The following is a 26,158-nucleotide window of genomic DNA, read 5'->3' as shown; positions in this document are numbered from 1 at the left end:
GATGGTGCTCTGAGCAACCTTATCTAGTTGAAAATGTTCCTGCTCATTGCAGGAGGGTTTGGAATAGATGACCTTTAAAGGTCCCTTCCATCCCAAAATCTGATTCTGTGACTGGAGATCACCAAATGTGATGCCCATCTACAAGAAGGGCCAGGAGGAGGATCCAGGGAACTACAGGCCTGTCAGCCTGACCTCAGTGCTGGGAAAGGTTATGGAGCAGATCATCCTGAGCGCCATCACATAGCACGTGCAGGACAACCAGGTGATCAGGCCCAGTCAGCATGGGTTTATGAAAGGCAGGTCCTGCTTGACGAACCTGATCTCCTTCTATGACAAGGTGACCCATCTAGTGGATGAGGGAAAGGCTGTGGATGTTGTCTACCTGGACCTTAGTAAAGCCTTTGACACTGTTTCCCACAGCATTCTCCTGGAGAAACTGGCTGCTCATGGCTTGGACTTGCATATTCCTCGTAAGGTAAAAAAACTAGCTGGATGGCCGAGCCCAAAGAGCTATGGTAAATGGAGTTAAAACCAGTTGGTGGCTGGTCACAAGTGGTAGCCAATTCTGTTTAATATCTTTATCAAAAAATCTGGATGAGGGGGATCGAGTGTACCCTCAGGAAGTTTGCAGATGACACCAAGTTGGGCAGGGGTATTGATCTGCTTGAGGGTAGAAAGGCTCTACAGAGAGATCTGGACAGGCTGGACTGATGGGCCAAGGCCAATTGTATGAAAGTCAACAGGTGCCAGGTCCTGCACTTGGGTTGTAACAACGCCATGCAATGCTACAGGCTTGGGGAAGAGCGGCTGGTAAAGCTGCCTGGTGGAATAATGAGTTTACTGACTGTCCTCTCAATATTTTTGACATAATGTTCATTATTCTGGATCCAAATACATAGTATTTCAGATCTATCTGCACCACATTTAAAACCAACACATCAGCCTATATGCAAAAACTATTAAATCCTTTTAACCATGCACAAATAGGCAGTAGTTCTGTGTCATAAAAATTAGTTAACAGAGTCTCCCTGTTGTGCATGTGCATATACGCACAATACAGGAAAGATTAATATCAGCAGCAAAGGTCTCACTGACTACCCCTATGAGATCATCCAAATATTGTTTCCTAATTCAGCAAAGTTAATCCCTAGCCAGTTTTGTTGTTTTAAAACATTACAATGCTATAACATACAGTTTCTCCAAAGTGGTAATGAATCACAGTGCAGAACAGTTTCACACTCTACATTCAAAATAATAATCAACTATTGTGATAACAAAAGGTAAATATGAAAATCCATAAACACCTTCATTTCTGACCTCTGTAAGATGCTAAAGAAAAGGTTAAATTTTCTTTTGCACACATTTAATTTTGGGATTTATCAAAATTTGCTTCAGTCTACATATTCATCACTTGTCCCACATGTTTTCACAGTCACGAGAGCTCTTTTTTAAAAGCAGCCAATGAGCTTCTTGATGCTTTATTGCAGGCTCAAATACTAAAAAAAAATTCTGAACCTCTTTCACCTTCCTAAGAACATCCAGGGAACTCTGTAAAGTATTATCAAACACAAAAAGATGGACTCCATTTAGTTTTCAATACTTGCCAAATAAAATATCACACAAAAAAATATTTTGCAAGTTTTACCAGTAGAATCAAATGTGAAGTTGCAATCAAAGCAGCCTGGAGACACCAGCAGCCATTAGCTATAGATTACATGAGCTAAAACACCAGTTATTGCTGGTTTGGACCACATCTTCTGGTCCCTTCTAGTCCCACTTAGTGCTCTATTTAACCACTTTTGATTTAGAATACCTGATTTATTTTTGAAAACAGGTGGGAAGGCAAAAAGAGAGTATTAATTTCTCTACTTAGTAGGACTGTATAGTGGCAAGCTATTAACTCAAGCTGCCAGAAAATAATGTCACTGAACACATTTCAGAAGGTTGTATCTCTGTAAAATGCAGAGACAAAAGCACATCTTTATGGTAAAACAGCAAGATATGCTTAATCATTTGCCTTAGTTAAACTGAGTACAAAACTGCAGTGTTCTATTTCTATGTCAAAAATATAGTTATATTGCATTACAGAGAGGCAAAAAGAAGTAGAATTTACAAAATACATTAATAAAAAACCATTATCTATTTCAGGAGGGTTCTGAAAAGCAACTGTAAATTTATTAGGCTTTGATACTTAGTACCATCCAAAATCATGCAATTTTTAAATATAATCTGACATTATTTGTGAGATGGCTTTGCATTTAGGTTTCTATTAAACTGGAAAATGAACATAATACTTTAAAAGGGAGATAACCAGCAGGAAAAGCACCAGAAATTGTACCAAATAATCCTTAAATATTAATTTAATTAAATAAATCTTTATTGAAATAGGTAAATAAGTTTATGCAAATCTATTTTAACAGTTTCTGTGAAAATACTTTATAAAATAATTCTCATTACACTTGCTGCAAGAAAGGTTTAGAAAACAGACATTATTTTTCCTGGTTTTAGCACTTCCTTTTAAAACATGATATTTAGAACTACAGAAATGAGGACAGGCAAGAAATGAAATGGCTGAATCACGTTGCTATTTGCCAAAGCATTAAACACTTACTAGCCATAAGCATGCCTAATTACGGAATGCCATAATTTCCTGGAAATGTCATGCCAAATTGGCAGGCAGCATAAGGTCACATCTGGAAATAGTGAAGTTGACAGTTTAGAAGGAAATTACTCAAAATTTGAACTACCCATTTTTTATGAAGGTCAGCATTCAATTTATTCAGCCTACATATAGCCTTCAAATAATGGGAGTTCTAGGAAATCTACTCCATTATAAATGGTTTAAATTTCTCCTGAAATAGAAAAATATGAACATGTATTTTAAGTTCTTTGTTATTACAAGAGTATTAACTTCATAAATGCTAGTCACCGAACTCAAATGCAGATTTAGGTGGTTGCTAAAATTTCTAATATTCTCAGTAGGAGCCCATCTATGCTCATTGTTCTGATGGTCCCAAACACGTTTTTGGTCTCTGTGGTTAGCAGACAGAAGATGGTTACTCCTTTATGCTTTTTTCCAACAAGACTTTTCTACTAGCACCTGTATGTAATAACACTAACTGGGGAGTAAAAACTCTTTATTCCATTCTCGTTTGTGTGTAGATCTTTGGAGAGACCCGAACAGTTTTTTGTAGAAATAAGATCTTAGCAAATGTTATAACCATAAATATCTTACCTCTTCCCACTGGTGTATGTATCTAATCAGTCTTGAAAGGCGTAATAAACGTAACAGGCTGAGGATTTTTGTAAATCTCACAATACGAAGTGCTCTTGCTGTCTTGTAAACCTCCGAATCCATTCCTTTTTCTACAATGAGAAAGATATAATCTACTGGTATTGACGAGACAAAGTCAACCACAAACCAGCTTTTTAAGTAATTCATCTTAATGATTTTAGGGTCCAGTATTATTTCAGAGCTGTCTTCGTTTACAGTCCCAGTTCTAAAATTCATGATCAAGTCCAATAGGAAAACAGTATCCGATGCCACATTGAAAATAATCCATGGTGGTGTTGTTTGTTCTGTGAAGAATGTGATTCCAACTGGTATAATGACAAGGTTTCCAACCATCATTATGAGCATGATTAAGTCCCAGTAAAACCTAAAAAAAAAAGGAATAAACAGAACGGTTGTTGTAATATAGTCTCTATCATGCCATTTCTTCACATCAAGTACATTTTTGGTTCTATACAAATTAATTACAATAATGAAACTCTGTGTCAGTTTTCTCCAAATGAAGTTAGCAATTATACTATGCTTTCATACAGAGATACAACATATATGAGGAAGCTAAAACAATGAGTTTGCTTAGCATTAACAAAATGTTTAAACTCATTCAATATATTCACAGTCAATAGAGAAGAACAAGTAAATAATATGTTTCATTTTGTGCTTTCCTTCTCAAGAATATACACCTAGGATAAAGACAGCACCATGGCTTATCATTCCATAGCATATCTGAAAGGTGTGCATGTGTGGCACTCAGACTTCTCCAGACCCCTGTCAAAACCTAGTTTTAGCTATATAAACACACTAATATCTTTGGTACCAATCACAAGTACTTTAGCAATGCAATATTTTTTTTAAGGCTTCTATCCAAATAGAAACCCAAACACCTAACAGATAACATATTACATGTAAGTACCTCTTTGCAAATGTACTCATACCATTACAGTGCTGGAATAAAATTATAGGAAGAGGGAAAAAAAAAAACACTGAAGCAAAAGACAGAAACAGAAAAAAGGTAAGATCAAAACCTTTACCTACTTTTATAAACTGAAAGTTTACCACCTGATAGCTTATCTTCTTTCAGAGCTAGTTAAGAAGTCTAGACAATAATAGTTGCAACTTCCATAGTACAAAATGGATACTGAATTTCACTATTTTATTCCAGAAGCATCTAAAGGTCCCCTCTGAATACTTAACTGCTTGAAACAGATGGTAGAGCACCAGACTCATAACTTTAGTATCTACTATAGAAACAGTACATAAACTCACCTATTATATAGAAGAGCCATCCATCCTGATGGATGGATTTCCAGGGGATAGTAATAGATACCTAACAATTAAGAAAAAAAATATAACTCCTGAAGGGTAAATTGCCTAAGGAAATTATTCTTGTTCAAGAAAAGAACTTAAACTGAATCAGAACCTAAGAAAGCCTAAACCCAAAGCATAAACTCTTGTTCTGCTGGAGATCTGATCTAACTCAGTAGTCCTACATTGTATGGGTGGTTGGGCTAGATGACCTCCACAGGTTCCTCCTGAACTAAATTATGCAACTCTATGACTTGAAAACTTTTCCATGCAAGGCATCAGTACCCCTGTTTCTGGAACAACCCCATTAAAGACACCAACATCTTATTTACTAACAGAGATACTGCAAAAACAACAGAGACACCAGAACAGTTTAAGGAGAAGGAGAAGAAACAGCAAATAACCCACAAGGGATACACAAAACTAAGTAAAGACTACAGCTTAACAAGGGTCATTTCCCAAGTAACTTGAGCCCAGACCCACTAATTGAACAAGCCAGCAAGGAGCAAAGCCTGTACCAAGCAGCACAGGTGATTTAAAGAGGCTAAAACAATCAGCCCAGCTACTTGAAACTGCTGAGCATATATATATTTACCAGAGGGGACACATGCAGTAAAAAGTGGTGTTCTCTGCTTTTTTTGAGATTCTAGTACTGTGTGGGACTTACCAGAATAATTTTGCTGCTAATTTGTGTCAGATTTTCTGACATCTGGAAATATGACATTAAATTTTTGTAGGTATTTAAAAAAAACCAAACACAAACCAACAAACAACAAAAGCACAAAACAAAAACTCCACCAAAACCCCACCAAAACCCCAACCAAACAAGTAAGCAAAAAACCCCCAAACACCGCACCAACAGAAATACCTAAAGATCTCTTTGTGGCTTTAAATGTGGAAAAACATAACTTGAAACATAATTCAAGATGTTATTTTCAGCCCACTAGAAACTGCTGCTGAAAGGAACCCCAAACTGGAAATGTATTTGCAGTTGGCATGATGTAATTAGCGGGGCATTTCAATGTAAGTGGTGTCCTTAATTATTTTTTTGCTGTGTTCTTCATAATTTTTTTCCCAATTTCCAAGAGTAACTAGAGAAGGAATCTTAAAATAATGATGAAACATCTCTTTATTTCATTCTCAGCCTTCAAAATGTCAAGGAGAGAAAAAATTACTAATAAGATTAAAAAGGTTCTAGGAGGCCATGTAACAACATCAGCATTATTTTTTCAGAAACCTTTCTATAACAGGGTCTTTCTGTCTCTCCCTGAATATGTGCAGGTGGTTTTTTACATTCAGGGTCAGAATTACTTCTATAGACAAGTTAGTGCTCTGGAAACTGGATCTCTGCCAGATCAGCTTTCAATTTTAAATTGAGGCAGACACTATTAGTGCACTAGCATGTTCTTGGGACATTACTAAGTCCTTTCACTGACCTTGTAGAAAGTACTATGTGATTTTTCCTTAATGTCTGATGAGCTTATCTATTCTGATTATATGAGAAATGACTGAACTACTCAAAAGTGATTAAAAATATTGTGCTGAGCTTGGCTGCAGACAATGCTGATGGGTTCAATACTCTGACTCAATGTAAAAAACAAAAAAACAACCAAACAAAAATATCAAACATTTGGAAAGAGTTGTTTCACCTAGTTGTTTGACACTGCTTGGAAGACAGAAATGCCAAACATCCTGCAGGTTGCAGTCAGTACCTTGCAAGATAACATCCTAGGTAATCATCTACTGTATCACTACCTCTGTTTTCTGTGAAATCATTCTGTAGTGGTTACTCTGTTGGTTTTCAACAATCTAGAGAGCTTTGATAAAGTAGTGCTGAATAAATATCTCTGGATTTAAAACACACTATGGCAGAAGACCTCTTACGATTTTCCATGTGGTATTTGTTAAAGTTCTCAGAGGGTGTAAGGTCTGCAGGTCCCAAAAAAGAACAGCTCCTCTTCACACCCTCCATTCTCAGAAGCAGCAAGAACACTCTGCTCTAAAAAAAGAAATTTATGAAAGCTGGTTGTTCCCATCACTGTGTTGTCATATTTATTCATTTTTGTCTACTTAGAGGTGTGAGCAGCTGTGTACACACAAAGGTCTTTTATAAAGGAAGCTGAAGGGACACAGAGCAGTACAAATCTAGTGCTCACTGACTGTCCCATTCCGGTGCCTGAGGAGGTGGAGGAGCGTTATGCTCACCCTTTCCCAAGTGAAGTATCCAGGCTATATAAATGAATTATACTTGACTTGCACATTAAAGCTTTTCTGCATAGCCAGGAGGATTTTTAGAGGGAAAAGCTGAGTATTTGAGTATTACTCTTTGAACTGGATCTTTGAATACTACCACCTTAAAAGGTGGACACACTTAGGCTAGACTAGAGTGAGTATTTCATCCTATATCCCACAGATCATGAGAAGACAGAATGTATGACAAAATTTTAGGTTCTCTCACCATATGTAATGTCCTGGAAATGAGTGCTAATTTTTTTCCCTGTTTAACAAGACAGCTGATTCCAATTGTATTATTTTCCTTTTCCTTTTTTTGACACATTATATGCAAACACTTAGTCCTCCCACAGTTTCATGGTAAGTGAATGGTTTGTTGCATCGAAGAAGGAAAAATATATTTATGCTGGGAAAAAAGCTGATTGCATATTAAATCACAGCTATAAGAGAATACAGTTCTGTGATAGCCTATGAAATGTAATACTGATATAGACAACAAATGCTAGATAACTTTTCTGAGAGCAGATGATGTAAAAGGAAAGGAAAATGAGTAAAAACTATTCTTGCCACAGAAAGTACAGACACATAAAAGATTTTAATCAGACAGCAGTTCTGAGTCTGTCAACTTCTGTTTTAGAGAAACAAACAGGAGAGATCCTCTGTTCTTCTCCCCCTTTTTTGACAGTAGGGAAAGATCATGATAATAATTACAGCTCTAAAATTTAGGTGGTGAGGTTCAGTATTTGCAGTTATCTCTACTTTAGTTCAAAAACTTTGAGATTGTCACAGTAATGATTATATAAGTCCTGGAAATGTTGCTTTTAATTTTGATTATATTTTTATAGAGAAATCTATAATTAATTCACATATAAACAAACACATTTAAAGATATCTACCACAGCTTCCAGGTATTTAAAATGGAGGGGGTTGTTTGATTTAAGAAAACCCACAGCATGAATAGACTGCTTGATTTTAGACAACATATCTGGAGAATTTAGCCACACATGTAAGTATCAGTAAAATTAAAAACAGAATTACAATTAAGCTTAACATTGAAGGAATTATATATGAAAAAACTAAAGAAAATAGTTAACATGAAAAAATACTAAGGGACCTGCCAATTTAATACATTCTTTCTACATGTTGCCTTATACATCCTTTGGACATTAAAACATTGGTCATATTTGCAGTGATAATTCACATTTGCATAGAAATGACAGCGTCGCACACAGTGTGCTGTGCCTTCTTCTTGAAGAATCTGTAACTCTCAGCCATACGCAATTAAAGCAGCCAAAAAAAAATATACATAAATGCATACAGTACTAACTACCAACAAAGACAAAGAAATCATATGTTCTTAATAATTTTCCTTAAAGTGAATGACAATTTCTTTCAGACTTCTTGCACCAAATATTATGCCTCTCCAGTAGTTGCCAATATGTGAATTGTGTGGAGAAGCTACCCTCAAGAAAAAAAAAGGACTAATTTCATTACAAGTCTATAGCTGCCTACTTTATTAATTGGGATAAATTACAAAATAAATATGCTCAAAAAAAAAAGCTGAAATGTAGATGACTGTATCAGATAACTAATGACAATTTATTAAAGATATCTACTTAATAGGATATCTTTTCTTTTCAGACTTGTCAGCAATCCCCTTAAGAGTACGAAAATTATTCTTACATTTACAAACAGAATAGTGATTACATTCTTTGCTGAGCTTGTGTCTTAGAGTTGAAAACAAATCAATTTTTGTTGGTGTGGCAATTGAAAAGAAATAAGGTTCAAATCTTCAAATCTAAAATGGTAGAGATGGGTGCCACAAGATATCCAGTCTCTCCAGGGCCATGGGTTCAAATTCTACCATTGTCACCAATGACAATATACAGTGTTATGTAACAATTAACATCACTCAATTTATTTGCTGTTTTTACCCAAAATCAAATCCCCTTGAGGCACACATCGAACTTCCCCATCTTCCCACATCACCCACCAAGTGATCCCAGGCCCCTGAGCAAAAACAATCCCACGAATGGGTTTGCCTTTGACTGAGGCAGGAATGACCCAGACTGTTTTCCCAAGTGTATTTTTAAGGTGTACTACAGGAACTTGATCCCCCTCTACAGTACGCAAAAGCTTTGACTGGGCAGGGCCAGCTTGAGTAGCAGATCCTCTGGTATTAACCAACCAGGTAGCCTTTGCTAAATGTGTATCCCAATGTTTGAAAGTTCCACCACCCATTGCTTTCAGCGTAGTCTTTAACAGTCCGTTACATCGTTCAATTTTCCCAGAGGCTGGTGCATGATACAGAATATGATATACCCACTCAATGCCATGCTCTTTGGCCCAAGTGTCTATGAGATTGTTTCGGAAATGAGTTCCATTGTCGGATTCAATTCTTTCTGGGGTGCCATGTCGCCACGTGACCTGTCTTTTGAGGCCCAGGATAGTATTCTAGGCAGTGGCATGGGGCACAGGGTATGTTTCCAGCCATCCAGTGATTGCTTCCACCATTGTAATGCAGGCTAGAACTCCTGTTAAAGCATGCAACTATCTAGATTTCTGGCCGTAGGATGTGTGTAGGGATATTTGTGGAGATGGAGAGTGACAGCAAATAAACCTGCGGATGGTGCAACCAGGTGGATGAAGTGTTCTGCCTTGTGGCTTTACTGCAGAAGGAGGTGGACAGACTGAGGAGCATCTGAGTCTGAGAAGGAGATTGATCAATGGACCTGTGCTCTGCCATCTCAGTTACAGACAACCTAGCTCAGCATGGCCACTACTGAGGTAGGCCTAGGATCTGTTTCGTGCCAGAAGGAAAGCAGTGTTACAGGGGATAGAGAGGGAATGATGCAAGTTACAGCACAAAGCTGTAAAAAAACCTTTTCTTTACCCTCTTGTATACCTTTACAGAATAGGCGTGAGGCTCTGGGTATGACAGAAGACTTGATGAGATAAAAGAGGAGGAACCTATGTAAGTATTCTTGCCAAGGTCAGATCAACTAGTCCCTCACATCAAGACCTGCATTAAGACCAGCACCAAAAAGAAACAACGGTGGGTTATGGTCGTAGGTGACTCCCTCCTTAGCAGAACAGAGGCACCCATTTGCAGACCAGACCCTCTTTTCAGGGAAGTTTGCTGCCTCCCTGGGGTCCAAATCAGGGATGTCACCAGATGACTGACAAGCTTAGTACAGTCTTTGGACTATTGCCTACTCCTGCTCTTTCATGTGGGTACTAACGATATCACAACAAGCAGTCCAAGGTCGATCAAAAGAGATTTCAGGAGCACAGGTAGTGCTTTCCTCAATCCTCCCAGTAATGGAGAAAGACTTTGGAAGAAACAGGTGTGCCCAATGTAGGAGTGAAATAACGGACTCAACAACATATCAATATGATCCTAGTTGAAGACGCTTTACTTAAGTTTCTGCAAACTTATATACAATTTTCATATCCGCACACACGTCACACCTTAATTCTATTGGTTACATACACTGTTCACACGCTGCTATACAGATTGGTTAAAAGCATACAAGCGGTCAGTCCCATTTTTAGAATTGTTGACATTCCTGTGGTTATCAGCTCCTGTTTTTCTACCCGCTTAACTGCCAAAGATCCTGTTTTCTTTAATCTTGGTGTCTTTCTCACACAACCTTGCAGCCTTGATGAGCAGGCAAAGCCTTTAATCATGTCAAGCTGCTAAAGCAAGATTGACTTTTGATAGGCCACATGTCCCTTTTCTTCAAAATACATTGCCAGATACCCAAGATATCAATACCTGTTTCCAGGACTGGTGCCTCTGGAGAACTTTGGGTTTTATACCCATGGAAGAGTCTTTAAAAGACAAGGTATTCTGGGGCCTGATGGCATCCACCTGTTCCAATGGGGGAAATGCATCTTTGCACATAAGCTGGCAGGATCGATTGAGAGGGCTCTAAACTAAAACTGGTGGGGGAAGGGGATACCATCAGGAGAGCTAAAGGTAAACCAAGGGTTGGTATGGCATCCCCTGAGGGTGGCAATGCTAATGGCAGCATTTGCTCTGCTCCTGGAAGCACTGAGGGCTTTGGAGCACATCTGAAATGCTTGTAAACCAGTGCATGTAGTATGAGAAAAAACGGGATGAACTGGAAGCCTTGGTCAGTCCCCAGAGCTATGATGTCATTGGTTTTATTGAGACTTGGAGAAAGGAGTCCCACAGTTGGTGTTCTGGGATGGAGGGCTATAGGCTGTTCAGGAGGGAAAGGCAGAGCAGGTGGGGTGGAGGAGTTTCCCAGTATGTAATGGAGAGGTTTGACTGCATAGCCCTTAGAGTTAGCAATGATGTGGTTGAGAGCCTCTGGTGAGGATTAGGGGGCTGGAAAACAAAGCAGATGTCGTAGTGGGTGTCTGCTATTGATCACCCAGTCAGGATGATAGCACTGATGAGTTATCCTATAGGCAATTAGGAGAAATCTCTGGATCAATAGCCCTTGTTCTTATGGGAGAATTCAACTTCCCAGACATCAACTGAGAATACCATACTGCTGTGATGAGCAAGTCTGGGAAGCTCCTGAAGCTTGTGGGAGATAATTTCTTGCCACAGGTACTCAGGGAGCCAACTAGGAAAGATGCCCTCCTAGACTTGCTCTTTGTGAATAGAGAAGGACTCTTGTGAGATGTGATTGTAGGAGGCTGTCTTGGCCACAGTGATCACGAAATGGTTGAGCTCAAAATTTTCAGTGTAATGAGGAAAAAAGGAGAGCAGAGTTGCTACCCTGGATTTTGAGAAAGCAAACTTTTAAGTTAGTCAGAGAGCTACTTAGCAGAGTACCCTAGGAATCTGCTTTTGGGGCCTTTGGGGTCCATGAGTGCTGGTCAGTTTTTAAGAACCACCTTGTAAAAGCACAGGAGCAGGCAATACCACTGTGTCATAACTCAAGCAAGCGGGGCAGAAGACCAACTTGGCGAACAGGGAACTCCTCGTGGAGCTCAAGAGGAAAAAGAAATGGTATGATCTCTGGAAGCGAGGTCAGGCTTCGCAGGAAGATCACAGAGCTGTGGTTTGCCCGTGCAGGGAGAAGACACAAAAGGACAAACCTCAACTAGAGTTGAAACTGGCCAGTGTTGTGTCAGGCAACAAGAAAGGCTTTTTAAAAGTATGTTAATAGCAAGAGGAGGTCTAAAGAAAACATAGGACCGATACTTGATGAAGATGGTCACCTGGCAAATAGGGGTGAAGAAAAAGCAAAGGCATTCAATGTTTTTGGGTTTTCTTTTTTGCTTCAGTCTTTAATAATGCTGATAGACCTTGGGCTGCCCGGTCCCCTGAGTCAGAGGACCATGACTGTGGGAGCAGTGACTTTCATTTGTAGAAACTGAAATTGTAAGGGATCAGCTGAATGTTCAGAAGTCCGTGGGGCCTGATGGGATTCCTCCCAGAGTACTGAAGGAGCTAGCAGATGATACAACAGGACCCCTCTCAATCATCTACCAAAGGTCTTGGGAGTCTGGGGAGGTCCCTGCTGACTGGAAGCTAGCCAATGTTATTCCAATTTACAAGAAGGGCTGGTTCATTTTAATATTTTTATCAGTGATCTGGATGAAGGAGTTGAATGAGCCATTAGCAAGTTTGCTGATGATATTAAACTGGGAGGTGCTGTTGACTCTCTTCAGGGATGAGAGGCCTTGCAGAGGGATCTAGACAGATCGGAGCATTGGGCCATCATCAATGGCATGAAGCTTAACATGAACAAATGCCAGATTCTGCACCTGGCACAGAGTAATGCTGGACACAAGTATAAATTGAGAGAGGGGTGGCTGGAGAGCAGCCCTGCACAAAGGGATCTGGGGTGCTGGTCGACAGCAGGCTCAATAGGAGTCAGCAGTGTGCCCTGGCAGCCAAGAGGGCAAACAGCTTTCTGGGGTGCATTAAACACAATGTAACCAGCTTGTTAAAGGAGGTGATTATCCCGCTGTATTTAGAGTTGGTGCAGCCTCACCTCGAGTACTGTGTGCAGTTCAGGGCCCCACAATTGAAGAAGGCTGTTAAGGTTCTTTAATGTGTCCAGGGGAGGGCAACAAAGCTGGTGACAGGGCTGGAAGGCATGTCCTATGAGGAGCAGCTGAGGACTCTGGGTGTGTGTAGTTTGGAGGAAAGGAGGCTGAGGGGTGACCTCATTGCTCTCTACGGCTTCCTGAGGAAGGGAAGTGGAGAGGGAGGTGCTGATCTCTTCTCTCTGGGATCCAGTGACAGGATGTGTGGGAATACATCAAAGCTGTGTCAGGGGAGGTTCAGACTTGACATTAGAAATCATTTCTTCATTGAGAGCGTGTTCAAACACTGGAACAGGCTTCCTAGAGAGTTGGTTGATGACCCATACCTGTCAGTGTTTAAAAGGCGTTTGGATAATGCTTTTAACAACATGCTTTAACTTTTGGTCAGACCTGAATTGGTCAGGTAGTTGGGCTAAATGATTGTTTCAGGTCCCTTCCAACCAAACGATTCTTTTTTAAATTGAGGTATTGGTGTTCCGATCAAATCAAAATAATATGTTCTTCATTCTTACTTATACTTTGAAAAGGGATTAAATTATTTCAGACACTTTTTAGAAAAGCAAAGGAAAAAGAAGTTCAAACTCACAACAAAGCAACATGAGAAATCATTAGGGGTTATGTTAACTTTATCGTCCTTTTTCAAAACAGCTCGATACTTAGAGCTCTCACTAACACCTAGGAAAATCCATGTGACTTTCTTCGTCTGTGGGCACTGAGCCCAGAATATCCTGCCTCTCAGGAAAATTCATAACCCCCAAGAATCTCCTGAAGTGAGGTATGCTGCTGACATGTTCTTCTTTCCCTAAACAAATATAAATTAGAGCAGGAACTAAAACCTTCTTCCCAGGTTAGGCAACCACTACACCAGAGACTTTTCCTCACTTTTGTTCTGTCAAAGCAGAACAACTGAGAGGTGATATTGATATAGAAAGTATCCATTCCAGAAGTGCTATGCAAAGTAAATGTACAGGTTCATATCCTCTTCAGCAGAGGATGGAAATTAGTCTTCACTTTCAACATCTGAGCTGAACAGTTTCAGTTCCTGAGCTGATTAGTGACAGGAAACATTAATGTACATGTTCAAATATACATTCTGAAAATTATATTAGTATTATTACTGTATTGATATTTTGACTGAAATTGTTGTCTTTTAAATGTTTTAGAGAGATAAATTAATACAGAGTGTCAAACAATTTTACAGAATGACAGAAGTAATCTTTCACAAGCCTGCTTATGCCTTTCCCTGTGTGTATTTATTACAATCCCCTTTTTACAGAGTGATGCTCCTTAGGAGTTCCCCACTAATGAGTGGGTAGGAGGGGAGGCTGCTCAGCTAGGAAGCTGAATATTCAGTTTTACCATTATCTTTCAAAACAAAGTTTTATACTTCATACATTAAAACACCTATCCCTACCAGAAATAAAATGCAGCTCTTGCAGGTTTTTCTTCCTGAAAACCAATCATATTCAGAAATCTCCTGGTTTGTTTTTTTTTTTAATTACTCAGCTTGTATCTAGATCTCCCTGCTAGCTGTTTGCCTTTGACAGTATTTCAACAGATGCAGTATAATTTTTATGTTTCTTTAAAATGTCCCAGTTCACATACTGCATGCTTTAGTCTTACCGTACTTTTGACAGCATAGCACTCTGCCTGCATTGCCAAAACAAATCAGCTAGACAGAGCAGTAATCACATAGACCTGATACTTATTTAAAACAAAAAGGAAAACCCAGAAAAGCAAACAAGGAGAATACATGATGTTTAAAGATGTTCTAGTTATTGGCCTACATAACCATGATCTTGCTAGTTTTACCTCTGTTCTTCATCTTTTCATGCTTTTTACCCTCTAATGCTCTAGCAAGCAGGCCTGAGTGAAACTTCACATACTGCTGTTACAAGCAGCTTAGTGAAGAGTAGAGATTTGGAATACAAGCCAAGTTTCCAGGGACATAAAAACTGTCTCTGATGCTTATGAACATTGGTCAGTGTAACAGAATATGATTGCTGAATGGCCCTTTTGCAATTTAATTAGATACAAGGAAACAAGTTTTTTTTCAATGACACTGCTTTGGTTATTCTTAAAGTGGTGTGGTTTAACCCCAGCTGGCAACAAAGTACCATGCAGCCACTTGCTCACTCCTCCCTCCCCCCGGATGGGGAGGAAAATCAGGAAAAAGGTAAAACTCATGGGTTGAGATAAGAACAATTTAATAATTACAATAAAATAACAATAAAAATAATAACAATTGTAATGAAAAAGAGAGAGAGGAATAAAATCCAAAGGGGGGGGGAGTGATGCACAATATAGCTGCTGGCTGATGCCCAGCCAGTCCCCAAGCAGCAATCAGAAGGCCCTGGCCAAGTTCCCCCAGTTTATATACAGAACATGATGTTCTATGGTATGGAATATCCCTTTGGATAGTTCGGGTCAGCTGTCCTGGCTGTGTCCCTTCCCAACTTCTTGTGCCCCTCCAGACTTTTCACTGGCAGGGCCCAAGGAACTGAAAAGTCCTTGACTTATTACAAGCATTACTTAGCAACAACTATAAACATCAGTGTGCTATCAACATTGTTCTCATACTTAATCCAAAACATAGCACTGCACCAGCTATTGAAATGAAAATTAATTCTATCCCAGCCAAAACCAGGACAAAAAGCAAACAAATGCCTTTCAATAAAAAAGCCAACAACAAAACAACTTATGTATACTTGTTTATTCAATGTTTTTTGATCTGTGAAACAGGAGATAACCTGTAATATCAAGTAGTCCAGAGAGGTTGCCTTTATGTGCAGTGAGGCCTTTTCTCTTTCCAGTACACCTTTGCCAGCAGCGGTACTGCTGGTTGTCATTAAAAAATGAGGTTCCATTATAGTTTGTCATGAGTATATGTAACACTGAAATAGGTGGTAAAGATCCATTTCTAAAAATAATATGTATTAGATTTACCAACTTATGTGTTGAAAGTATTTATTGAATTATGGCAGATTATAAACTTGAAATATATTTGTTAACTATTTTAACTTAGTCATATGAAATGGTTGTTGAGCCACTGGAAGATATTTGTTATCAATATATAAATTAATTTTAAAATTACGTTTCTATTCTATCTTCATTGAGACAGAACCATCTAAAGTAAAGTTGTTATACAAAATATGTATATTAGATAAAGATTTTTTCCTCCACGGTTGTCTTTATTTTTTAGTAAAAAAAGAAAGGAAATCACTTCAAGCTGCAGAAAAACATGTCATCTTTCAGCCTGAAAAAGAAAAGAATAAAAATATTAAGATCTGAAAAAATATTCAAACTTAACCACAGGATTTGATATATACTTCACCTATAAATATTTATCAGAAAAAATATAAAAGGGAATTATTTAATAATCTACTTCACTTTATATTTTTGTAGAGTCTGGTTTACACAAGTGGTACAAAACTTCTCTTTCACCAGTCTTTGAGCATTCAAACAAAGTAGTCCATATTCCTTAACAATGGCACAGCCCCTGCCTGTGCTGGCTCTAGAGATCAGCCACACAGTACAGGTTAATGGTGACAAGGGAAAGAGTTTGCCTGCAAGTAAAGTTGCCTATAATCCTAGCCACACTGATAAGTGGCTCTAAAACAAGCACTCAAAGAAACTTTAGTCAGGAATCTATGACCTGAACTATAAACAACAGCAAAAGTACCAAGGAAGCTATTTACCCCATACAGACAGATGATTGTTGCTTTGATACAGCAAAACAAACAGTTTCCCTTTACCATGGTGAATAAAATACCAGATGTCCATCTATATCTTCCATTCATATTCACTGAAAATGAAGTTGACTAAATATAATAACTGGGTTTCTGGCTTTCATCAAATGAAAATATTTTACTTTGGAGATCCCTGAAGAGGTTTTAGCCACACGCCAATATTTCTCAGAAAGACAAAATTTAATTTAGCAAAATATTTATGTCTAATTTTTGGAGAACAGTAAGTTATGAACTATTCAAACATGTTTAAACTAAAGATGTGCAATAATTAGAACAGCCAAATGGATGTTAGTAATTCATTGGTGGAGAACAGCAAGAAATTGAGGGTGAAAAATGATTAATAAAACTTCTCATCATAATCTAAGAAAAGATATTGATCTGTAAACTGCACAATCAAAATATATAATATGACAGAAATGGAACATGAAGCATATTCAAATTATTCTGATATACTAATTCAAAACATGCACAACACCCATGGGTGACTTTTTTAAAAAGTCTCTTTTACTGTTTATGGCTCCTTAGGCTAGAATTCTGAAAGATGTTCAGCCACCGAGTCCAGATGCTTAAAAGTATCTAGGTCCCTAACTCATTCTGAAATCCAAAGATAGCTAGGCTCCTGACTTCTATCTTGGATCTTCATCTAACATGCTATAGATTTGTGCACACTGTGCAGAGCACTGGGTAAAATTTACATTTTCAAAGCTGTTCCAGAAATGGAAAACGTTTTACTGGAAACATGAAACCAAGTTAAATATCATATTCTGTTTGCTCATTTTGCCAGTGGCATAAAATCAGTATGTATATTCAACATTAAGATGAGCTGCAATTCAGTGACACTTCATGGAATTACAAGTCAGTAGCCCCAGCAGGAACATCTGCTACCATTTTACACAGATTCATCATACCTGTGTTCCTGGGCTATAAAGCTAGCTCTCCTTCCATGAAACAAGTCTGAACTCCATCATACTGTAAGAAGCAAGTGGGGGAGTGGAAGTTCACTGCTCTCCCATCCCTTCCACAAAAAGATAAATTTGGTCTATCCTGTCAAGAACATCAAAGTTGGCTGCAGCTTACAAATGATAGAAACAATCATGATCAAATCGAACAATGTTAATAAAGTCCTTGGGAATAGGGGGGTGAAAATTGCTGAACACTGACAGGTTGTATAATATTGAAGGAGTATTCCTCAGACCTGTCTTAACAAGAATCATTCACCAAAAGAAAATTAGTCTGCATGTGAACAACAGAACACAGCATACAGGAAGACTACAGGAAAATGTACCTTTAGGAAACAAGAACAGGGGGGACTTTTCATCTTCAGTTTAAAAGAGAAGCAAAAAAAATTTAAACTCATAGCTAATATAATTAAATCATTAAATAGCAAACTAAACCCCAGGAGATTTAATTGGATTCAGTCATCATTTATGTTGTATTTAGTTCACATCTAGCTAAGTAATATGCATATGAAATAATACAATTATTAGGTACTGGATATAATTCTTTTCAACATCAAAAACCTTGACCTGTTTTTTTAGATTTTTTTATTCTGTTCAAGTGAGATCAGCCATCATAATAAATTCACTACTTCAATAAATACACAATAAGTACATGTACAAATCCTACTCAATTTTTCAACACCCAGCAGTATATCATTGCATTTAATATCCTGTTCCAAATCTCAATAAACACCTATAAGTCAGTAAAAAAATTAATTTCAGATATTTACTGACAAGATGTATGCAATTAAAAGTCAGTTTTGGTCATGTGGGAACTTAAATTAGGTTACTTCTCTCTCACTTGTCCCATACATGCAACATCTATTGCTTAATAAGCCATCGGATTTCAGACATTTTTTATTTTGACCCTTTTTAAATGCTCTGTCAGGTTGCCTACCATCTGGCAGTGTTTACTCTTGATACCACACTCCCTTTGCATTACAGAAGTGTATTTCTTATAATTATATCTTAGATGTATGCAACACTAGAATTCCCAAGCTGGCAATAAATGAGCTGAGGGGACAATTTGGGCAAAGTATTTTGTTACTAGGTCTATGGTGACAGCATGTTCAATTTCATCAGGTGCATTCTCACCAGAAAGCTACCAACCTGCCCAAGTCATGGGAAATAGAAAATGCACATACAATTACTTTTTTTTAATTATTACAAAGTATTTATTTACAAACTCCAAGACACTATGAAGAATACCTAGGCTAACTTCTCCCTGCTAGTTTGAACTAACAGCTCAGTACCTCCTAGCTAACAGACTCAGTAAGAATGAAAAACTGCATAGTAGCACTAACAATTTAAAAAAAAACAATCAATGCATCATTTCCATTTATATATATGAATTCATTATGTCTTCAAAAAGGGATGAAGGAGGGGGAAGGAAAAACAGAATGAGGAAAAAAAGAAGTTGTTTTCAAAAAAAACCCAACCAAACCAAACCAAAACCAACTATGCAACTGACCTGTCAGGGACTACATCACCATGCTCTTGCTAATGTTCAAATGAGAACTGCAAGTTGTCTATAGCAATATTTCGCTACCTGAAAATTAGACCATAGGAAATGCTATAAATAACATCAAAAGCAGGATTCAGTATTTAGGGATTCACCTAGATAACAGTTTCCATAAACAATGGGGAGAGCTCTGAAAAAAGGAAATCTCTGAAGCATACTTGGTAAGGTAGGTAACAAGAAAAGTATGCAATTATTAACTGAAGCTTGAGGTATATGCTTTATTTATTTTACTACTTATGTTTGGTTTCCAAGTTTTTGTCTTACAGAGTAATCCCTAGTTGGAACAAGGAAATCTTTGCTTTACTACTGAGCTTGTCTAGCAGTGAAGGTGAACCAGATTGACAGACAAGCTTGGCTGTGTTATCTTCACTGAGAAATCAAGTGCAAACAAGCACATATGCAGCCATCCCAAGGAACCTGTAGCCCAGGATGTGTTTGGCGAACACAGAAGCTTGCGAGTAAGTAGTCAGGCAGTAATAGGATGTTTTAGGGGGTAGTATTACCTACTACTGGTTTCATAGTAATTTCTCTACCAGATAGAAATCATAAGTGCTCCTGGAAAATAAAGACAGAAGTCACTCAAGAGCCTGATGGAAAACCTCTCAGTAGCCATGTAAAAACTTGATTGCATCCCCATGGTTTTCCATGCATACTCTTATTCCATCTCCTGGGTAGAGTTGGATAGATCTTACTGTATATATCTTACAAAGTTTCTGTGTATTGTCCACAGCTTTGACCTAGAACAAGTTAGAATAATTATTTATCATTAAGATTCTATATATTACCCTAAATTTACTGCAATCTACAGATTTGCTTAAAGAACAACACTACATATTGCTGCAGTCACCCCAAAGAGATATGCTGTGTTGAGGATCTGGTAAGTTATTGTAAGATAGAACAGAACCAGCCAAGGAAACATCAATACTTCCATACTTTGCTGACAGGAAAGAAAAATCTGTAGGCAACTAGAATACACTACGTATAGAATTGGAAGATTTGATATTGTGAGGGCAGATTTTATTCCTGTGGGGCTCTTCACATACTTAAGGTTCAGCACAAGCATAAGCTTCAGTGGATTGTAGACTAAGAACTGGATGAAAAAGAACAATAATGCTTAAAATAAACCCATTAAGTCAAAGCAATTTTTATGTATATTTGCTATTTTAAATTACATCATTAAAAAAAAAAACTTATTCCTGACAGTAACAGACTTGACTATCATTTTCTATATTAAACTAGCTTTGACTGTGAGTGTAAAGCAATCTGTTTTTTTTCAGATGAGAGCAAAATATCTTAATAAGAATTTTTTTTATAAATATGATGGGTTTAGAGATAGAAAATGTATTAATGTCAGCAGTGTGCTAAATTCCAATAGCGTATCAAATTATTTGTTAAATAACATGCTTCATTAGATAAAACATCCACATAAACAGCACAGAAGTTAATAAACTAAGAACAAAATTATATTCTTAGCTACATGCTGCAACTCCAGTTGTGGGAATTTCAGTGGCATAAATAAGAATGGGTTTGGGGTTGTAGGTTGGTATTTTTTTAATATATAATGGAAACAGACTGCTTTTCTTTTGTAATCAAATGAATATTTTCAGAACATAAGTTTACTCCAGACTTGTTCTGGTTGCATTGCAAACCAAGACAATAAGATTATTTCAAAATATAATGCAGATTGCCTAAATCTGACTATGATCAGATTAAACGACATCAGCAGAGATTTTATGGAGGTTAAATGACACTGTCCTTGAGGTAGTACTGACATTGACTCCACATGATACAATTTTTAGTCATTAACATACCTTACTATGTGTCTAGAACCAGCCCTCCAATAATTAGAGCTGAATACACTATGATTTTTAAAATTAAATCATGCCTCTGGGAAAGAATCAGGGAATAGACATCTAAAGGACTTTCAAGCAATTAACAAGAACTGTACTGTCAGGTTAAAAATTAAACATTGCAAAGTAGGCTAAGTGTTTTTTCTCTCTCAAAAATTGGATGTTGACATAGAAAATGGCTCTCAGGCATGCTGTTGAATGAAATCAGAGGTGAGAATGGATACTGCTTATTTATAACCAAATTAAGTAAATTTCTCTATTAACTTTCATAATTCAAACTGAGCCTTCAAACCAAGCCTCTCAAAGAAACTGACAAAGTTTAATTAAATATTACAGTGTCACCAATCTTAGATAGGTAGACAGAAATGCAGAGGTAAAGATTCATACTTTTTAAGTGACCTGATTTCACAAGTCTCTGTTTCTGAGTACTATGAAAAACCTAACCCAGACTGAACAACCAGAAACAGGCACTCAAATTTTAACTTGGATTATATAATCATAAAAAAGCCTAAGCAACTTATCAAACATTATGCATTTTTTTATTCAGCTCTGTAGTCACCAAAACCCTCAAACCAAATCCTAAACCCAGACCTTTAATATTCCATGTTTTTACATAGTATTCTAATTCACAGTTCCCTCCATACACTTGAGTCCAAGAAACCTAATATAAAGAAAAAACTTTTACTAACATGATTATGTGCATTGCTTATTTTGATGAGCTAACAGTGTCGGTACACATTCAAAAATGTGTAGTCTTGCTAAAATAACCAACAAGAATAAGAGAATCAGTACTTTTTCCCCCATGACCCCAAGCATGATGCTGATCTTATGAGATCTAAATTTTGATATGTGTATATATAGAGATAATATTAATCAAGCACTGTTTTCTCACTACATCAAAACAAAAAAATCAGAAAACTGAAGAGGAAGTCTCATGATATTGAGCATCCTGGGTCAAAGTTTAAAAACTCGCATATAACACCCTCAAAACATCATCTTTTTGATTACCCATAGGAATTCTGTAATATTTTAGTTTGGTTTGTTGTTTTCGGTTTTTTAAACAAATCCCAAAATCATGGTGAATATATTTGCTTTTATTTAGATTGTGAGGAAGCTGAATATTCTAGAATTAAGCATCCTGTGGAAAAAATGTACTTGTGTACTTCTTCATAGGTGCTGCAGGTGATCTTCAAAACATCCCAAGTTAAATTAAAAGTACCTCAAAGAACTGAGGAATTATTTGAGTTGCGCTTACTGAGCTCTTTCTTTGCTGTAAACATTACTCTATGTTCAAGTATATCACATGTCCAAAGTTTGAAAGAAAGTGCAGTGAATGGACTGTTATTCCAGGACTAGAATGGACATAATAAAAATTGGGAAATGTTCAACATATATGTGAGTTCAAACTACAGATTAGTATTCTGCATTATCCTGAGACAGAAGGATGCCTTATCAATAAAATGAATTGCTTTTGTTGCACAAATAAAGGCATAAACCTTCCCACATCCCCAAAAGGAATGGAAGGTAAGTGGCTGTTGCACCAACCTCAGGTGGACTCAGCTGGCTTTCTTTTGTGGTTTTTGAAGACAATTTCAAAGAGGACAAGAACACATGACCCTCATAAGCCCAAACGCACAACGTACATTTCTACACAACCATTTTCACTAATACATGCTTATAACTGAAACAAAAAGAAATGCCATTAGCTAGCTTTAGTCAACTAGATTTCATAACAAATGAATCAGTGACAGCCAATGATGAGACATTATTCGATATCAAAAATAATAGGAACTGAAGATGATAATCTAATGCATTTCTGGACATACTCCACATCAAAACATTTCCAATAGAATATTTTGTTGATTATTTTTTGTCCTGCTTCCTAAATGTCTAATTTTCTTGCTGCAGTTTCACCCCATTATTTCTATGTAATTTCTTTCCTCTTTGTAACATCCATTTGTGCATTTGAGAACCGTTATCATGTTTCTCTTCAGCCTACCATTATGGTAGTTCCATTTTACCTGAGGAACTATTATAAAGCTTAATATATAATATACTGTCAGAAAGAAATTTTGACATTATAAATGTATTGTTTAGATTAATGCTACAATTTTGTCATTTTATCCTTTGGGACATTTACAGAAGTAAAGTTCTGTCGTGCTTTAACCCCAGCCGGCAACCAAGCACCATGCAGCTGCTTGCTCACTCCCTCCCACCTAGAGGGGAGGAGAGGAGAATTGGAAAGGAATGTAAAACTCAAGGGTTGAGATAAGAACAATTTAATAATTTAAACAGAATAAAAATTAAATAATAATGATAACAACAATAATGACAATAATAATAACAGTTATAATGGAAAGGTGGGGGAAAGGATAAAATCCAACGGGAAAGGGAGAAAGAAAAACAAGTGATGCACAGTACAACTGCTCACCACCCGCTGACTGATGTCCAGCCAGTCCTCAAGCAAGGATCCACAGGCCCCAGCCAACCCCCCCAGTTTATATACTCAGCATGACGTCATATGGTATGGAATACCTCTTTGGCTAGCTTGGGTCACCTGTCCTGGCTCTGTCCCCTCCCAATTTCCTGTGCCCCTCCAGCCCTCTTGCTGGCAGGGCCCAAGGAACTGAAAAGTCCTTGACTTAGTATAAACATTACCCAGCAACAACTAAAAACATCAGTGTCCTAGCAACATTGTTCTCACATCATAGCCAAAACACAGCACTGTACTAGCTACTAAGAAGAAAATTAACTCTATCCCAGCCAAAACCAGGACAAGTGCAAAAATTGTTGGAATTTATCAAATAAAAAGCCAAGCACTACTAATAATCTTTTTAATACTAAATGGTTCTCTATGTTTATTCATGTACAAAGAGTAAATGCTCATGTAATAGGAATAATTTAACTGTATGAAGTTTTTCTTTAATAGAAATAAAAATAATAATCACTGCAATAGTATTTGAAAACAACACATTAAATATAGCCCTAGCTAAAACTGTGCTTCAGTCATAAAACCATAAATACATACATATAAAATTGGTTTGTGCAAGGAATGTATACAGTATAATTATAAATCCTGATTATCAGTTTATTATCAAATAATTCAAAAGTCTTAATACTGTAAGAGAACCTCATGACAAATCCTGAGCAACAAAGCTGAGATGACTACCTTTAGAATACAAAACTACAGATATTTCATACCCCTACGCTACCAGTGACATAATGTATCTATTAAAACCCACAACAAATTGTAACTGATCTATTTAATATAAACCAACATGATTTATATACATAATTCTATATCAATTACACTTAAGTATGACACAACACATTTTGTCTTCATCACATATAACTTTACTTTCAAACTCTACTGCTCTGTATAAACCGAAGTATGTAACAGCTCACAAAAAATATAAATCTCATTAGCCTCAACTGAGATTTTACAGACGTGACAAAAAAGAGGGACAAAGTGCTTACCCTAAGATTCTTAAAATATAAATGATAGGTATAACACATAGAGCGAAGACTGATCCCAAGGAAGAATAGGTTTTAAATCAATACATGCACAAATTTTAGAAATATCTATGTGAGCCACACATATAACATACACAGTCTACCACATTAAGGTGACTGCCGGTGGTCAAAGGCAGGTCCAAAAGATATATACAAATTAAAAAGAAAGTCGATGCATAAGGCAAATGTAAGTTCAAAATTGAGAGAAGTATAATAAGAAACATGAGGCACACTAATATGTTGCAATTATGACTAACACTTTGGCACATAACTGAAAAATTAAGTTGCACATGTATATGACAACATGGATGGGTTGCATAAAACTGCACAAAATAATATAATATTTTTAATAGCAACAGACATAAAAATATTCTTCCAGAAGTACCTAGATGTACATATGCAAATATTATTGTCTTTCACCCTGATTAAAACCCATTAAAACCTGACAAATTTACTTACAAGGTAGCATCAGTAGAGCTTTATATGATTTATAAAGGTTTATATGATGAACAACATAGGTTTACTTCAAATGTTTATACAAAAAGGTTTTGAAATTGGAATGCCACATGTTAAAAACATCTGGCATACTTTTACTAATCACTATGCTCTGAAATTTTCTGTTCAAGTTTTAGAATTAACTCTGCTTTTACTGTTCTGTTATCATAAAAATAAGGCTTTGTGCTCCTTGAATAGATGAGAAGTTACCCAGAGAGATTCTCTCAATATAAGATGGCAATAGCTTATTGCTATTGTTGCAAATCAGTTCATACTTTACATTCACCTATGTAGGAAAAAGACCTTCAGCATTGCCTGCATTGTACCTCCTTATCCACTACTTTGCCAGATAACTTCACATCACAGTCTTACTTTACTTTATCTTGAAGCCAATTAAAATTTCTGTCCTCACTTTCAGTCAAAGGCTATTCCCAAACATCAAATTAAGAATGGAACCATCAGAGTGTGAAGGCTACATTTACTCACACACATATTATTTCCACTCAGTCTTTCTCATACACGTCAAAAGATGCCTCTCCCTTGTGATTCTGGAGGTAGTAACTAATTTCTTTTTAGAATGCTTACTACAGATACCTTAGCTGATGTAGTAATAAAAACAAGATTTCCATGACAGCATGAGTTTCTCTGTATACTCATAGATAGGGAGGGAGGGAGATGCCACAGGTCTAGACCCAACAGTCCAGGCACGTGCAATCAAGCCCTCTGAGCATTAATGAAACTCCTGATGGGCCAATGACACTGAGTAATTAATTGTCTTAAAAATCAGACACATTTCCACTAATATCAGAAGGCTGTAATGTACAAAAGTCACCCAAAGCCGAGGTTTACCGCAACACTGCTATGAAATGAGTGAAACACGTATGGCACCAGCATAACCATGTGCAGTTGTTTGCATCTCCTGTTGGCTTCATGTTGCTCTTATCTGGTGGCTGCAAGGCCACGGGGCTGTCTCAGTGATGCTCTCCCACTAACTCATTCTGCACACAAGCAGGGATGATCAGAGGCGCTTGCTATCTCACAGAAAGCATGCAAGACTTCAATAAACTCTAACCAAAACACTGATGATAAATTCACTTTTGTGAGTCATGCAATTACACAAGTTTAGAGATGCAGTAATCACTGCTACAAAGAGATAAAAAGAGGTCTTT

General features: G+C 37.2%; 1 protein-coding gene across 1 annotated transcript in view; it reads right to left on the bottom strand.

The window, feature by feature from the left end:
• Positions 1–2,822: 2,822 nt before the first annotated feature.
• The window catches only part of LOC119140707 (potassium/sodium hyperpolarization-activated cyclic nucleotide-gated channel 1-like), a 37,821-nt gene continuing 14,485 nt past the window's right edge, over positions 2,823–26,158 (bottom strand). The window contains exons 2-3 of the mRNA XM_037372242.1: positions 3,236–3,659; positions 2,823–2,852 (exon numbers count right to left, since the gene is read on the bottom strand). Of these exons, the coding sequence (XP_037228139.1) occupies positions 2,823–2,852; positions 3,236–3,659 (454 nt within the window). The remainder of the gene's footprint in view (positions 2,853–3,235; positions 3,660–26,158) is intronic.

The sequence above is a fragment of the Falco rusticolus genome, chromosome W (genome assembly GCF_015220075.1).
Source record: "Falco rusticolus isolate bFalRus1 chromosome W, bFalRus1.pri, whole genome shotgun sequence".
Classification (NCBI taxonomy): Eukaryota; Metazoa; Chordata; class Aves; order Falconiformes; family Falconidae; genus Falco; species Falco rusticolus.
Note: the sequence above shows the minus strand (reverse complement) of the source record. Positions and strands in the feature narration are given on the sequence as shown.